Source organism: Myotis lucifugus, unplaced genomic scaffold, assembly GCF_000147115.1.
Source record: "Myotis lucifugus unplaced genomic scaffold, Myoluc2.0 scaffold_3, whole genome shotgun sequence".
Classification (NCBI taxonomy): Eukaryota; Metazoa; Chordata; class Mammalia; order Chiroptera; family Vespertilionidae; genus Myotis; species Myotis lucifugus.
This window is the reverse complement of record NW_005871051.1, coordinates 22586342-22602713: the sequence shown is the minus strand read 5'-3', so window position 1 is coordinate 22602713 and position 16372 is coordinate 22586342. Positions and strand designations below refer to the sequence as shown.

Here is a 16372-nt window from a genome sequence, read left to right as displayed (position 1 = left end):
TGTCCCTGGGTCCTCATCACCTTTTGTCCCTGTTTATAAATCATTTATTTCATAGACAGAGCTGAAATTGAAGCCTTCTTTAAGGTAGTGTCCTACCTTTAAGGTTCAGTGGGTTTGATGGTTTGATGGTTTCCTTGGGTAAAAGGTAAGCACGCATTGCCAACATTTTCAGAGCTGCTATTTCTCTGGCTGCAAACGCTTACAACCCTGGAAAACAGCAGACGAAATACTTTATTCTGTTACTCCAACTCCATTTTAGTGGTTTTATAAAATAGTCTCAAGAGGTTTATATCTCCATGCTAGGAAGGTAGGTAGATAGATAGATAGATAGATAGATAGATAGATAGATAGATAGATTTTAATCACCATTTCTTTCTGATCAATCCCATAACCAAAATATTGAAATTAGCATCAGTAGACTTTTCTAATAAGGAAAGTATAGTTTCTATGTAAGAGAAACTGAAGGTATGTATTTTAAGTTCTCAAAACTCAGTCAAGCTATTTCCCTGCATAGGAATCAGAACTCAAATTGCTTTGCTGACACAAACTTTTTTTTATTGACATCCTCCTCATTCTCCTCATGATAGGTGACATTCACCACAGGCCTGTATGTCCCAGGCACTGTCTTTAGGACCTCTCCATAGATTTCTGGGTCTGTTTCCCATCCTCCAGACCAAGGGGTAGGGATGAGAGAAAGTCACAGGTCATGACCAAAAAGACAGAGGTCATAGTAATGACAATAAAATCTTGCTTCCCACACTCCTTCTAATTCTAAATTCAGAAAGTTGTGAGGGGCAAGAATTCACAGTGAAAATGTCTCTTTGTGCTGGTTTTCACAGTGTGGTGAGAAAATATTTTCCTGGGACTTGGAAACATTTTTCTCACTGGAATGGAAGTTGTAAATGTTGCTTTAGCTATTGCCCTGGGGGGATTCTGGTTGATGGCCTCAGAAGTCTTACTTCTGTGATGTGTCAGTCTGTCAATGTTAGCCACTACTTCTGACCTTGAATAAAACAAAACTCCACAAAGACAGAAAAACAGCAGCTGGAAGTCATGTGGGAATGGAGCCAGACGTCACCATTCCTACAAAGTCTAGAGGAACAACAGGGAGCTACTTTTCATGCTTTCAACAATCATGCATCGCTTTTTTTTTGGCAGTTGAGGGTCAAGTTACTCATAATCATCTGTGTTTCGTCTTGAACATTTCTTAAAGAAATTGTTCAATTAAAAACTGTTCTTTAAAGCAATACAATCTTTTCTATTTATACCTGGTGCACACATACCTTTTTAGGATGTATGCCCACCAGAACTGTTTTATTCTTCAGTTTATTAATTTAACAAATGTAGAATGACGTCCCCCTAAAGACCAGGCACCGTGCTAAACACTACACATACCATGTTGAACAAGATACTTTCCTGACTTTGAAAAGCCCAAAGTCATTTCGTGAAGTGCACAAGGAAACAGACAATTAATTTCGTGCTTGACAAGATCTGTGCTGGCAAATGTGCCTTGTTCCTTGGCTTCTACAAATATACAGTTGTGTCCCTCTTATCATGCAAAGTACCCTGTTCATGATGGTCAAGTGTACATGGGTAAAAGTGCCTTCAAGTACAAAGGCGCCATATAGATGTGAGTTTAATTATTATTCTCACCTCACTTCGGCTGTGAAAAGTCCAACATGGGAACATTTCATCCATGTATTTTATATATAAGGAATCTTTTTAAATAGTCAAAAATAACAGTTTTTTAAAAATACAGCTAAGATTCTTTGTGACCTCCATTGTCTTCAGCTGGCTCTCAACAGCCATAGCCTTGAGGTAAATTCTGAGTCAGAAGCAACAGACACACTTGGAATCTTAACTCCAGACTTAACCCAATAGTCGGAGGCCACGTGTCCCACAGGAAAAATGCCCTGTGTCTCTTCAAAGGGAAGGAATTATAAAGATTACCTCACTTAGTTATCGCAGATAATGGAATATTCTCTCCCCCTGTTTCCAACCAGACAGATAAATTAATAGAGGCTAAGACCTACTTGCTCCTACGACATAAAAATGATGGCACAATTGGTTGCTTTACTATTTTCTATTCTAAATGGGTCTAGCTTTGCAAAAAAAAAAGATCTAGGAAAGCAAATTGAATGATGAAATTGCATATAGCCAAGTTGCATCAGGCCCCAGACTTAATGGAAAGTTATTTTTTAAATAACAGTACTTGGGAGCCTGCCACAAGCAATTTCTGTGATTACAATACCAGTGCTGCAGCTCTTTAAGATGATGTGGGTGCCTATCCACCCACGTAGATACCTCTACGTGCCCCTCAGGGTTTCCTGTGCTCGCTTCGAAGACTTAGTTAAAAATGACACTGCTCTTTGAAAAAATGCCAATTATTCCAGACTCTGTGTTCTACCCCAGGCTGCCACATGAGGGCAACCTTCCCCCAAAATATATGCAGCAGATATTACCATTGATTTCTACAAATAGAGAAAATATTTTAAGATATCCTATGAGGGTCTTTGGCCTGGTGAGGGAGTGTTTCCGTTAATGACTGATTCTAGCATGATATTTTGTTTTCTTCACTTGGCTTTTCTCTGATTTTGACTTTATAGGGTGCTAGTTAGTGGCTTGGATAACAACCAAAAGATTGGATAAACGGCTTTTGTTTTGCTTGTGATGTGCAATTGGAGTTTTCTAATAAAGTTGATGGTTTCTTATGTATCTTCCATAGGGTTTTTTTGAAGAAGAAGAAGGTAAAGAGTATATTTATAAAGAGCCTAAGCTGACAGGTCTATCAGAGATTTCCCAAAGACTGCTCAAGCTGTATGCAGATAAATTCGGAGCAGACAATGTGAAGATAATACAGGATTCCAACAAGGTAGAGGAAAATTAATATTCATTTTGGGTGTTTGCCTGTTTGTTTATTGGTTAGTTGATTGGTGATTATTTTTGGCAAAAACATTTTGTGTTTATTGAAGTAACCTCTAAGTTCCCTATTTTTCCCATCAGTTATTTGCACTTGTATAGTAACCAAAGACTTAAAGTGATTGGGCCCAATGGTGGACTTGGAGGAAAAGCAAAAATGTATTTCTTCAGTCTGGGAGGTCTTCCTGGGTTATACCAATTTTGACATCTATTCTCTGTAATAATAGCAGACTTGCCAGTTACATTTTATTAACCTGTGGGTATCTAATTAATCTTCTGGTGGCTCCAGAAGGCCAATGCTTACATCCTCTGGTTATATTATTCAGAACCCTCTAATATGCTTTCATTCCTGTAGCCAACCTCTATTAAGCACCTACTGCATGCCATCCCCAGAACTAGGAGCTGGGGCACAAAGACTCTTTCTCCAAGATCTCCCAGTTCACATGGAGCTGAGAAGAGAACGATGTCTGCAAACAGTTAATTAAATAAAGTGCAAGAAGAGCCATGGCAGACATGGTGCAAGTCACACAGGGAAAGCTCAGGGAAGGGGCTCCCTGACCAGCTCATTCTCATGTGGGCAGTGCTTCCCAGAAGAGATGATGTGTGAGCTGGAAATTGCAGGGTGAGGAGGTGTTTGCTGGAAGCAAAGGGCATATTGAGCAGCCTAGCACATGCAGTGACAGTGGCATGAAAGGGGAAAATGTGTTTCAAGAATGGCAGGTCTTCAAAACACAGGTTGGTAGAAGAGTGTCTCAGAAGGCAGCGCAGGAAAAGCTGGCTTATGTTTTGAAGAGCCTCGGCTACTCGGCCAGCTGGCTCCAACCTACCTCCACCACAGTCTGGCTGCCTGACCACAGTCCAGGCAGGTATTCTTCTATGGTGATATGATGCCCATTTTTCTCCAAGGGAACAGGGGCAGCCCCTCCCCACTCCACCCCAACCCCTAGGATGCCAGTTGAGGGAACACAGAGCTTCCTGCCTTTCTTTCCCAAACACCTTAGGCTCACCACTCTTTCTTTCACCATCATGTGTTCATATAGGTAAACCCGAAGGATTTGGACCCCAAATATGCCTATATCCAGGTGACCTATGTGACACCATTCTTTGAAGAAAAGGAAATAGAGGACCGGAAGACGGATTTTGAAATGCATCACAACATCAACCGCTTTGTGTTTGAGACACCCTTCACGCTGTCGGGCAAGAAGCACGGTGGTGTGGAGGAGCAGTGCAAGCGCAGGACCATCCTGACAAGTAGGTGCAGCCCGCCCAGGGACCGTGAAGCCCTTCACGGGGATGGAGAAGTTAAAATCAGCACATTTCACTCTGGCAGACAAGTGCCCCGAATGTGCCACCGTGGACGTTTGCCTGGAAGAGTAGATTTCCCCTTCCTTACAATCTGTCAAGAAAGACACCCTTGAGAAGTCACCCAGAAGAGAAATTGTCAGTAGTTACTTTACTAAGCCCTTCCCTGTAGAGCTTAGTCACAAAGGTCATGGTGTCCGTGTCTTGGGAAGGCCACTCTTCTCTCTCCCTGAATCTACCCTCAGTTAATTCAAGATTAGAAGCTCTCAGAATTGTGTACTTTGGAGCAAGATCCTAAGTCGCTCTGGAAGTATGGTTCCTCATCTGTAAAATGAGTGCAGGGGATGGTCACCATCCCTTCCAGTACCGTCTAAATCTATTCTGTCAACAAACTTTCAGCAAGTGCCTACTACATGTCGGGTACTCTACTGGCAATTCAAAGAAATAAAACACGAGTCTTGCCCTCAAGATGCTCCCAGTCTGATAGACGAAAGAGCCAAGTAAAGCAAGAATTTCAGGCGAGCACAGCGTGAGAAATGAAATGGGAGCACAGGAGGGGGACTCCTAAGGTAGACTGAGGGGAAAGATGAGCAAAGACATTCTGGACTAGTGATACCTAAGCTGTGTGAGAGATGAGCAATCCTGGATTATGCAATAGGCAGGCAAATAGCAGTAACATCCAAACTAGGGGGAATATTCTCCTTCAGTAAACTTTTCCAGAACTTTTCTAATAAAAAAAAAATCTAAAACAAAGCTACTATAACATAGGCCATTCAGTATTTATTTAAGCATTCTTTATTGTGGCTTAGGGGAGTTTCTATTTGAACTGCAAGTTATGGTGGAAGCTATAATCTTTTCAGTGTTGAATGACTCAAAATCGAGGTTTTACTCCAGCCCTAAGAACGAGGACATGCCTAGGGAGGCGTGGAAGAGAATGGCAGGCGAAGGTAGCTGGGGCAGAAGCTAAGAGGAGGGAGGGCACGTGACACACAGGATAAACAATAACTCATATGCACAAAAACAAGCAGGACAAACGAGCTGTTTGCAAAAAAAAAAAAAAAAAACCTATGGGGTGGTCTGTACCTTCAGAGCACCCCTGACTACACTCACCCTCAGCCTTTCCATTCTCTTGTGTTGCTCCTGCACAGCCAGCCACTTGTTTCCCTATGTGAAGAAGAGAATCCAAGTCATAAGCCAGTCGAGCACAGAACTGAATCCTATTGAAGTGGCAATCGACGAGATGTCCAAGAAAGTCTCTGAGCTTAACCAGCTCTGCACAATGGAAGAGGTGGACATGATCCGACTGCAGCTCAAACTCCAAGGAAGTGTCAGCGTGAAGGTGAGTGTTGCCCGGTGCTGAGATGCACATGGCCCGGGGAACCTGGTACAACACACCTTGACATTTATTTTTTTACAAAGGATATAAGAGATGTTTTTCTGTGTGTGATACCATCCAGCACTTTTATCTGAGTCTTTAAAATTTTGTTTCATTGTAAATGCACATAAATGGTGCCAAACACCTAGAGATAAGCCTTTCTTAACTTTAGCTGAAAATAAAGTATCTTCTTCCTTAACCCTCCTTTCCTATCTTCTCTTGATAAGCTATGTTCTATATTCTAAATTCAAACAAATGAATTAATTAACAAATAACGTGTCTCTCTTATAAATATCTGTCACTAAGAGCCTTATAAAACTGTTCAAAAACACATATTTTTAGAATGTATATTTCATAAAATGTGCCTCAATATTTATTTGGCTGCCAAGGTCCTGATAGGAAGCAGGTGGCCTGCTCACAGTGGGCGATTAAAGGAAATACAATAAATAGATTATTTGCAAGTCTGAGCAGTATTTAAGGAAATCAACAAGGGTAGGCACAAGAGCTGGCAAGACTGAGGGGCTGCTACTCTTCCTAGGCCCAAAAACTGAGGAGAAAGAGGAATCATTGGAAGCAGAGAGAGAGCTGAGAGAGCCTGCTGATAACAGACAAACATACAGATAGACTTAGTCCCTGCTGGAGGACTGCCAGGAGGAAGCCTGGCGCTTACTTAATACCCTCCAGGGGTTGAAACCAGGGTGAGGCAAGTGTGGCACTCACCTTGGGCATAAAATTTAGGGGATGCATCAAAAACTCAGTAATCATGATAAAATATTATAATGCAATATTTTTTAAAATAAAAAATAATGTCAAAAATCCATCATGAACAAAATGCTAACCTTTTTTAAATTTTATTGTTTAAGGTATTACAAATAGTAGTACATATGTCTCTTTTTTTTCCCACTGACCTCCCCCCGGCCTCCCCTACCCCCCGGCACTTACCCTTGTCCCCTCGCCCCCAATGTCTTGCGTCTGTTGGTTGTGCTTATATGCGTGTATACAAGTCCTTCGGTTGATCTCTTACCCCTCCCCCAACCCTCCTCTACCTTCCTGATGTAGTTTGACAATCTGTTCGATGCTTCTTTGCCTCTATTTTTGTTCAACAGTTTGTAATGTTCTTTATTATCCATAAATGAGTGAGATCACCTTTTAAATAAAGGCAGGCCAGTAGCAGTATCACACGGAGCTATATTGGAGCCTGATGCAAAAGGAAAAATCAGTCATGTTGATCCTGATATGGACCTGGCTGTCTTCTTCCCTGCCAACATCTTGTCTGTGTACCCCATGCCTGACTCAAAAATAATTAATAATAATAATAAATTTTTAAAAGCCAGGATGCAAGAGAACCATAGTTATACTCCAAATGGGACAACTTCCCTCAGCACATAGCTGAGCAGAGGAAATTAGAGGTGGAAGCTGGAGAAGCAACAGAAAGCACCCAGCACTGTGTGCTCATTCCACCACACTGGCCATGCCTGGTGGCCATAGACATCTGCAGATGCTCAAGTACAGCATTAGCTTCCTTCTCTTTCCCCTACTCCTTACAAGCTACACGGTCACTTTAAAACATTATAAGCACTAAGAAATATGGACTCCCTCACTAGTGTGAGCCTACTCTTGTGTGTGAGCATGATCAGGACCTGAGTATACATTCTGCAAATCTGATAATGCCACGTTGGGCCGGAATCTAAGCCAGACTGTCAAGCGGAATACCGTAGACAGTAGTTCCCAGGGAGGTGTGTACACCATCATCTCTGTGGAATGCCTTGTATTAATAGTTGTGTGTTTATTTTAATGCTAATAAAAAACTAGCACATCAGACATTGGATTTCACAGATGTTTAACTTAAATTTGTTTAAGTAGATAAAGGGAAATATAGTTTTCAAACATATTAAGAAAATAATAGTTCAAGAGGGTAAAGGAAGGATAAATGGTGATGGAAGACTTGACTTGGGGTGGTAAACATACATACAATATACAGATGATGTAATAAAGAATTGTAACTCTAAAACCTAATAATTTTATTAACCAGTGTCACCCCAATAAATTCAATAAAAAGTAATAACAGTTAAAGCCGTATTTGATATGGCAAACACGTGAGATGGTGGGCAAGTAACTGAAGTTTGGGAAGGATGGCAGTGGCGTGTGGAGCTCAGATATGTCCTGTAGTAGCTGATTGACCAGTTGTGGGGGGCCGTCAATGAAACAGATAACAAATTATCAGACTTCATGGTGATGTGAGAGAACTGGGGTCCCACATGATTGGTGCACAAGTGGCTACTCCTCCCAGCTGTGGAGCGGGCTCCTCCATGGAGGAAGTGGGCTCATCCTCAGCAAATTCTCTTCTCCCCAATAGGTTAATGCAGGGCCCATGGCCTATGCACGAGCTTTTCTTGAAGAAACCAAAGCAAAGAAATACCCTGACAACCAAGTAAAGCTTTTGAAGGAAATCTTCAGGTAAGCTCTTCTTTGTGGAATGTTCTTCCTTGGGATCCTTCAGACGAGGAGTCTTGAATTCCCCAGGAAGCCACCTGACCAACCTCCTTCTGGGTGGCAGAGTCTATCAGCAGCCTGGCTTTGAGTGGCCAGTCTCTGTGGCTGGTTGTTAATTTGCTTCTTGCTGTCGTTAAAGGCAATTTGCAGATGCATGTGGGCAGGCCCTGGACGTGAATGAGCGCCTCATCAAGGAAGACCAGCTGGAGTACCAGGAAGAACTGCGGTCCCATTATAAGGACATGCTCAGCGAACTCTCCGTAATCATGAATGAGCAGGTGAGGCTTTCCTTGGGGTGGCCCGTGCTGTTCATTCATCCAAAGTGTCCATTTTGACCCCAATGCCAGAAAGGGTCTCTTTTCTTGCTGCTGATGTCACTGTACCTTACGTGAGCACCGTGCTGCTGACTTGTCCTCTCCCCCACCCACAAAGTCCCTTGCCTCAAAGCAGAGATCAGGTGAGAGAAAAAGTCTGGAGAGAAAAAAGATGAGAACCCAGAAGATGCTTTTCATAGTCTTCAGAGATGTTTAATCAAATCATATGAGCTGTTGGTTTTCTAGGACAGATGGGCCCTATTAGACATCAAGAAACATTGGGTAGCATTCCTGGTAGGGTTTGCTATCACTCCCTTTACCTCTGATTTTAAGACCTCTCACCTCCCCATGCTGTGATGTGGAGTTCCACAGTTCTGCAACTAGGAGTCTCTGCACCATACTCAGGAAGAACACCAGGACTAAGAAAGACATGGCTTTTTAAAGTTAAGATTGCCCCTACAGAGGCAGGGCCTCCCATAGATGTGCAGAATTGGGATAAAACTCAATCCCCCACCCTACAAACAAGTCATCCATGACTTCTGGCATCTGTCCAGCATATTAGGCTGTGCACAAAATGTGGACATTCGATATCACAGTACTTTTTGAGGTGCTGAGAGACGGCCTTACACTCTACCTGACATCTCATCACTGTGGTCCCCTCCAGGAGTTAGATGTGTTCTTTACAGAATAATTAAGGGGGAGAACTTGAACTAATCTCCAAATAGTGCCTCATGCATAGTAGCCACTCATTAAATATTAGTTCCCTTCCTTTCCTTAAATGGTCTAGCACCATCAACACTATTCAGGAAACACAAAATGAATCCTATACTTCTTTTATTCTAATTGCTTTTCTTATATATGCTTCTTTTTTCTTATTTTTTCTTATTTTCCATTTCCTTTTGCCCACATTTTAAACCCTCTATCAAAGCTGGAGGACGACGTGGTTAATTGACTTATGTTAGAGAGAATTAATCTCTCTGGGTAGGATTCTTAGAGGAGGGAGTATTGGTTTGGGATTCTTTAGAAGCTGGTGGGAATTAATGTTCAGGAGTGATGCTTTGATAGCCTGGGGAACTCATAAATCTGAGAGTGAAACAGAAAGAACAATGGATCTGAAAGTTGAAAAAAAGTAGTGAAGAAATGCTTGCTTCCAACTGTAAATTGCATCTGACCTTGAAACTTTGAGCAAAAATGCTTTTCTCTTTTTTCCCTGGCAGCTCTGTTGCAGTCCGTGTTTATACAACTTCTGTTCCTCTGTGTCTAGTATTTCCCTCAGTACTGTAAGCAAAAGTGGTATGTTTTTCTTTCCTCATGTCTACTCTGTCTTTTGTGGCCTTCTGGTCTACCTATCACTTTCTAACTGTTCATTTTTCCCTGACAATCCATAGTGGCTAGTGTTCTCGAGGTTTTTTATTTAATTAGAACAACTTTATTTCCATTGAGAGGTAGGTGAATATGGGAGGGGGAGCCTACTAATTAAAGCTAAAATTAACAACTTGACTTTTAAAAACAAAATTCATAATTCACCAACTTTTTAAAATATTTGAGCTCACTTGTATCCAAAACAAAGACTCACTATACTCCAAAATGCTAAAACAAAAAGACAAAAAAACTAGAACCAGGTGATTAAGGGATGGGGAGAGAAATTTAATTGATTTTCCAGAAAACCTTTGCAAAAAGAAGCAAAATTTGATTTCATGCTTCCTTCAAGCTGATGCAAAGAAAAGAAACTGATGGATTGAACAGGTCTTGTTATTCAGTAAACACAATAGATCTTTCAGCAGGAAAGATAAACTTTCTCCTGGTCTAGAGCTTCTATGGGGATTTGTCCATAGGTTTTATATCTGGGACAATGACCACAAAATACATGATATCTTCAGAAAAAGTTCTCCTTAGAAAATGATTTACTCTATTATATGGCCATTCCACATTTCCACCTTAGATTAAAATAAGGACAAAATACTAACTTCTAACTCTGGAGAGGAGATTCCTAATGGTGGGACTATTTAATTGATCATTATAAATCATAAGTACAAATTATCCATAGCGAACTGTGTTATTTAGAGCAAAAAAAACCTATTTTCATGATAACCATTGATAAGTGCTTTGAGTTGGTTGTAATGAACAATTTCCTGAAATCAGAAATAGTTAAAAAAAAAAAGATAAGGGTCTGTAAAGTCTATAGTATTTTTAAATATTATATATTTGTTTCAGTTTATGTTTATAACAAAAAATTGTTTGATGCTTTTCTCAGGGGTGTGTGTGTGTGTGTGTGTGTGTGTGTGTGTTTAATGAAAATGCATCAGACCATGTTTGGGTTTGAACTCTAGTGGAGGGAAGGGTAGGCAAATCTTAGCAAATCCTGTAATGTAGAAATGAACCATAATCTATAATGCATGTGTACCTTCATGTACCTATATATTCATGTAGATATTCTGGAAACAGGTACATATATAAATACAGTGAAGAGTAATTCTACCACTGAACTTTTAAAAATAGAAACATAATTAGAATGGATGCAAACACAGAAATACAAAAATATAAATAGAATTAATTATGCAGTTACTCCAAGAGTGTCCAACAAAGTCTTAGCTGAAAGGGCAGCCTGAAGTCATCAACTTAGTGCAAGAACATTTACTGTAAGGGAAGAGATGGAACTGGATGAAGTGGACACTATTGTGCAAACATGTTGAGGTGAAGCGGCTTGAGTTATCAAAGTGACAGACAGGCAATAATTACCCTTAGAGACAGCCAGAATGCCACACTATTTACAAATATCCAAAAAGCTTAAAACCCTCCCTCTGTGAAGCCATAGTAGTACATATAGGTATCTGAAAGAAACATGAATAGAAGATGCTCATTTGGAGTCTGTTTCAACATTCAGAAGGATGACAGCACAGTGAAGTCAATGGTGGTAATGGATATTAAATATAAAATACGGAGAAAAGAACAGATCTGCTGTGTGATGGTGCCAAGTGGGTGAGATGCAAAGGCATATTGCTCTCAGAGTTTGACATCCTCTTTGGAAACATTATTTGCCAAATTATTTAAGTAAAACTTGTGACATTGAACATAAGGAGAATGCATTGGTAGTAGAGAATTCTGGTGCTCTGTGGGGACAGAAGTGGCAATTCTATCTTGGAAGAGCAATAAAACTAAAGCATAATAATGTGTGGAGTTGGTGGGGAAATCTCCATAACTAGAAACTTAAAATATTCATTATCTCTTTTGTACAGAGATACATTTTAGAAGTTTCTGAGGGTTTCATTGTTGTTATTGTGATTACATGTCATAATTTGAACAAATGTAACAGGAAAGTATTATTTAGATATATTAACATTATTTTCAAAAGTATATTTTTCTCATATTTCCATTAACACACTTAAATGAGGTTTCAGATGTCTCTCTGTTTTGGTATATGTCAACAATTTAAATGATAAACTTTTAGAATGAAATAAAATTCTGGTGTTACTCAGATACATTCGTAAGGTTTACCCAGACATTTAGTAACTTATATTTGATAGTTGAAGAATATTGTGATGGTACTTTAAGTCTTACCAAAATGGCTATGACATGGACTTGGGAAAAAAAGTCTTCAGATCTATGTTGATCAGTGCATTTTCAAAATTTGCAGATTTCCAGGGGGGGAAAAAATAAAGTCACTTCCCTGGGTTTTAATTTTGTCTGCGAAAATACTAACATGAACCTATCTATTGTGTTCCCTTGTCGTGCTGTGTGTTGTCCTGTCTTAAGATTATGTGCAGGGACGAGTCATCAAAATGCGGAGTGGAGCGAACCTTTTCTCGAATACTTAGCAAGAGGACCCCAGTTCTGCCCACGGTCTCCATCTCAGCTAGTGCGGACGTGTGAGCAAAGGTCTGCAGCATCAGACGCACCTCTGAAGGGACTTTCTGAACTTGCAGCTAATCTCGGGGAAGAGAAGATAGATTTAATTTATTTGAAGTTTTTATGTTAATATTTTTTTACCTCGCTAGCTTAAGAATTTTGCCAGTCTCTGAATTTGCACATTTCGTATGATTCTTTTTCCTTTGAGCAGCGTTAAACAAGCCAAGCTGAATATTTGCCATTCCAATGAACGTGCAGCTCAAAAGCAAACCCTAAGTTTGCTGTCAGTTACAATATGTTCAATACCAAGTCCTAGTACACATATTTTAAAGGTCAAGGTGAATGTTTTTGTAACATTTAAGCATATTTCAAATGTAAATAGGAGATTGTAAAATATATGGTTTTTACCAAAATTAAAAGAACCTTTTTGGTTGATACTTATGATGTGCTAAAAATTATATGGATAACATTTCAGATACCATTATATTAAAATATTTGTGTATGTGTACAAAAGTGTTGATAAATACTAATCTTTAAAGTTTGTGGAGTTCCTTTATTTGTAATATATGTGCTCTTAAATGCAATGGGCTGTGAAATTATGGAAGTATTTTGTTGTTAATAGAAATAAAAATACAGTTCCTTTGCATTTGGTTCTCTCATGAAGAGTGGGTGAGTCCCTACTAAAAGTAGTTCATTGGACCGGGCATGTACTTAATGCGACCCTACATTCACTACTTATGATGCCTTACCTAGAAACATGAAAAGGACTCGGACTTCAGCAAGGCAGTTCTTCCAACAAGATCAACTCGACAGGCCAGGGGTTTTCAAACCTAGAGGATTAGCAGACTGATGTGGAGAAGATATAATGAATCAGAATCTCAAGGGTTGTGTAATTACTAAGGTTATTCACAAATACCCCATCTCTACATTCTGCAAATGTGTGGTAGGATTGCACTTTCCTTCCCCTTTTGAAGTTAGTCTTGACCATGGGGCTTGCTTTAACCACTGAAAGGTGAGCAGAAATGGAATGTATCCTTTTCAGGCAGAAACTTAGAAGCTAGAAAGTGGTTCTGCCCAATCTCTTCTCTGATGCAGTCATCTTGAAGCACATGGATTGTAGCCTCAGTGAGAGAGAGAGACACACACACACACACACACACACACACACACACACACACCAGTCCCTACTAACCTTGTTGGACATAGAGTCTTAATGAGAAATACATTTGGTTGTGTTAAGGTGCCTGAGATTCCAGGATTGTCTGTTATTGCAGCATTATGAGCTTATCCTGGCTGATAAGTACTTTTCTCAAAATTGTGACTGATATACAGCCAGGTTTGGAAACCACTAACACATTCCACCTCCCTCCCCCAGCTGCCTGTCTCCCCAGCCAACAGGCGCAGCAGTAGATCTGAACAAAGCTGCCTGAAGATGCAGAAGGTAAACCAGGAGTGTCTTCATATTTACCCCACCAGCCACTGCAAAGGCCCAACTTCTAATAAGGAGACTTTAGCTGAGTTCATCTTTCTGCTACTTAAATTTAAATTTAGAGGACAGGGCCTAGAAGACATTGAAATATTGAATATACTGAAGTGATTAAATATAATTTAGGTGAGAACTCTCATGTAACTTTTCTCAAATTCAGCTCACTGCTTTATTAAACACACACACACACACACACACACACACACACACACATACACACTCACACACACACTGACCTCTGGCAAGTTTAATTATGGAATGCATGCTTATAACCACTGTGCTACATGCTTTCAAGCTGACCTCTAGATCAAAACATTGCCTCGGGTTCATTCTGGCTCCAGCTTGGTTTCTTACTGCTTGGGTCAGCATCTTAGTTCTGCCCTTTCTATTTTCTCATTTGGATTTTTGGGATTGTCTAGGCATGATTGTTGTCCCATGAACCCAAGAAGAGTCTGCCTCTGCTATAGTTGCCCACCCAATTCTTACCTCTAGGCTCTAGACTCAAGTCTTCATGCCCATCCCAACCCCTCGCCTATAGACACTGTCAGCAATGGGTTGCCTGTCCAAATCTGAAAATAAAAATAGATGTGTGGGTACTTTGCAGAGGGGTGTACATGGCATGTGTTAGTTTAGCAATATGAGCAACTCACTCTGTCTTCCCACATCATTCCAAAACAATCAGGATCTAATTCTCCTGATTCTCAGGTGACATTCAAAGTCTGATGATTACTGAGAGACCCTCATGTGTATAAGGCCAATAAAAGAAGTTTAAAAACATGAACAAATTTACATGGGATCCTGAATTTTTTAAGAGGGTAAAAAGGAGTTTAAGGAGTGGTAAGAGTTAGCATCTGAGAGCCCCCTTGGCTTGTGTCTTGAGACTTAATGAGAAAAATCCATAGTCTACTTAGAGAACACGGTTTCATCCTGATCAGGAGTTCATTTGCCTGAGATGGAACATGGTAAGTGTAGACTCACCTATGGGCACATGAGAGGAGCAGCTATGAGAAGAGGGTAGATAAGGATAAGAAGAAGAACATGTTTGGATTTATAACATGGTTGCTTTAAAAGTTCCAGGTGAATTATGGAGATGGGGAGATGTTATCAAAAAAGGAAATGCCCATGAAAGTTCTAACCTCCTTTGTCTTTCCCTTGCCTCTTGATATCCCTGTAGCAAATGCATGCGGTTACAGATGGAAGGTAAGATAAGACTAATTAGATGGAGACATTGTAAATCATAAGTCTCATGACAGACACTACAGTAAGCACATAAAGTTGTTCTTAGAGGGATATGGAGTGAGAGATAGATCAAAACACGCCCAACTGGGGTTCATGAAGGTCATTAGAAGAAGATAATGGTGATTGAGCTTGAGTAATTAAGCGAAGGTTTATTTTAAATAAAACTAATGTCAATGATTCTCCAAGGGAATCTACTTGCAATTTTCTAACATCATTAATATTAATACCCAACTATCAAGTCATTGTTTCTTGGATGTATTCCTAATGTATAAAGGATATTTACTTTTGAAGCTGATGGCTTGTAGTTCTTCAAACGCACCCCATAACTATAATTACTAAATCCAGGGTAGGTAGAGTTTTTAACTTATAAACAAGATCATGGTATTTACAGGACATTAAGTTGAACAGGATATTTTATTGGACATCATGTCCCATTGACTGAGGAAGTTTGTTTCATGATATTTGCATGGAGTTTAGTGAGTTACTTTGGATTTCTAAGGAACTGGTCTTCTGCAATATTATTTTTTCCCTTTGGATGAACAATTTTTAAAGTAATAAAGAATAATAGTAAAGTTCTAGAAATCAGGTTAACAAAAAAATGGAATCTTTACTTTATAACAAAAGTCAAGTAAAAGGAAAATCCAGACTGAAAGGCTCTGGAGTGGTCTACAAAAATATCTACAAGCAGCAACCCAAGGCCCCGGTAGAGGCCTTTCACCAACTCAGCTCACAAACACTCCTCTGGACTTCTGAAGTCAAATAGGCCTATCACGTTCTATATCGAGTGGTTTCCACTTTTCAGTCCCTCCCTCCTGAACAGCTGAGCAAAAAAAGACATGGATTCCCCCATGTTTGTTCAATTTGTTATTCTTTAGCTGAGGGATTTGGTAAGTGTGTGACCCCCTTACTTTGCCGTTCACATTTAGAAGGGCTGAAAATTGGAGTCCTTACCAGAAAGAAACAGTTTCCATAGGATTTTAAGCCCAAATGTTGCAGATGATGATGCAAAACAGTCTTTACTCTTCCTTTAAAGACACTTTAGATATTTGTAGTTACTACTGGGAAAATTGAGGAAGGCCAGTAATAGCTTTTTTAAAATCAACATTCATTGACTTCTATAATATAACCTGGGTGTGTAACAGTCAGAGACTCTTAAAAGGAGGAGAGCAGCTTCGTTTCCTACCTGATTGTTGGTCTTGCTTGGAATGAGTCAGAGCCCCAAGAGGGGATGGATAGCTGCCACACTCCAGAAATGGGGATTTCCAGACACCATGCATTTGGCAAAAATGAAATGGGATGTTTTAAAAATGCATGGAACACAAATGAATCTAGCCCAGCAAAGCAAGCCGATACTTCCCTGACTCCCAGGCACATCACCAGCCCTGGGAAGGCTGAGGT

At 40.1% G+C, this 16372-nt stretch overlaps 1 protein-coding gene across 1 annotated transcript in view; it reads left to right on the top strand.

Moving 5' to 3' along the window:
• DOCK10 (dedicator of cytokinesis 10) overlaps nucleotides 1–12895 on the top strand; it is a 162517-nt gene extending 149622 nt beyond the window's left edge. Inside the window, exons 42-47 of the mRNA XM_006082773.3 lie at nucleotides 2726–2872; nucleotides 3960–4170; nucleotides 5370–5560; nucleotides 7953–8053; nucleotides 8229–8367; nucleotides 12157–12895. Of these exons, the coding sequence (XP_006082835.1) occupies nucleotides 2726–2872; nucleotides 3960–4170; nucleotides 5370–5560; nucleotides 7953–8053; nucleotides 8229–8367; nucleotides 12157–12273 (906 nt within the window). The 3' untranslated portion in view covers nucleotides 12274–12895. The remainder of the gene's footprint in view (nucleotides 1–2725; nucleotides 2873–3959; nucleotides 4171–5369; nucleotides 5561–7952; nucleotides 8054–8228; nucleotides 8368–12156) is intronic.
• The last annotated feature ends 3477 nt before the right edge of the window (nucleotides 12896–16372 follow it).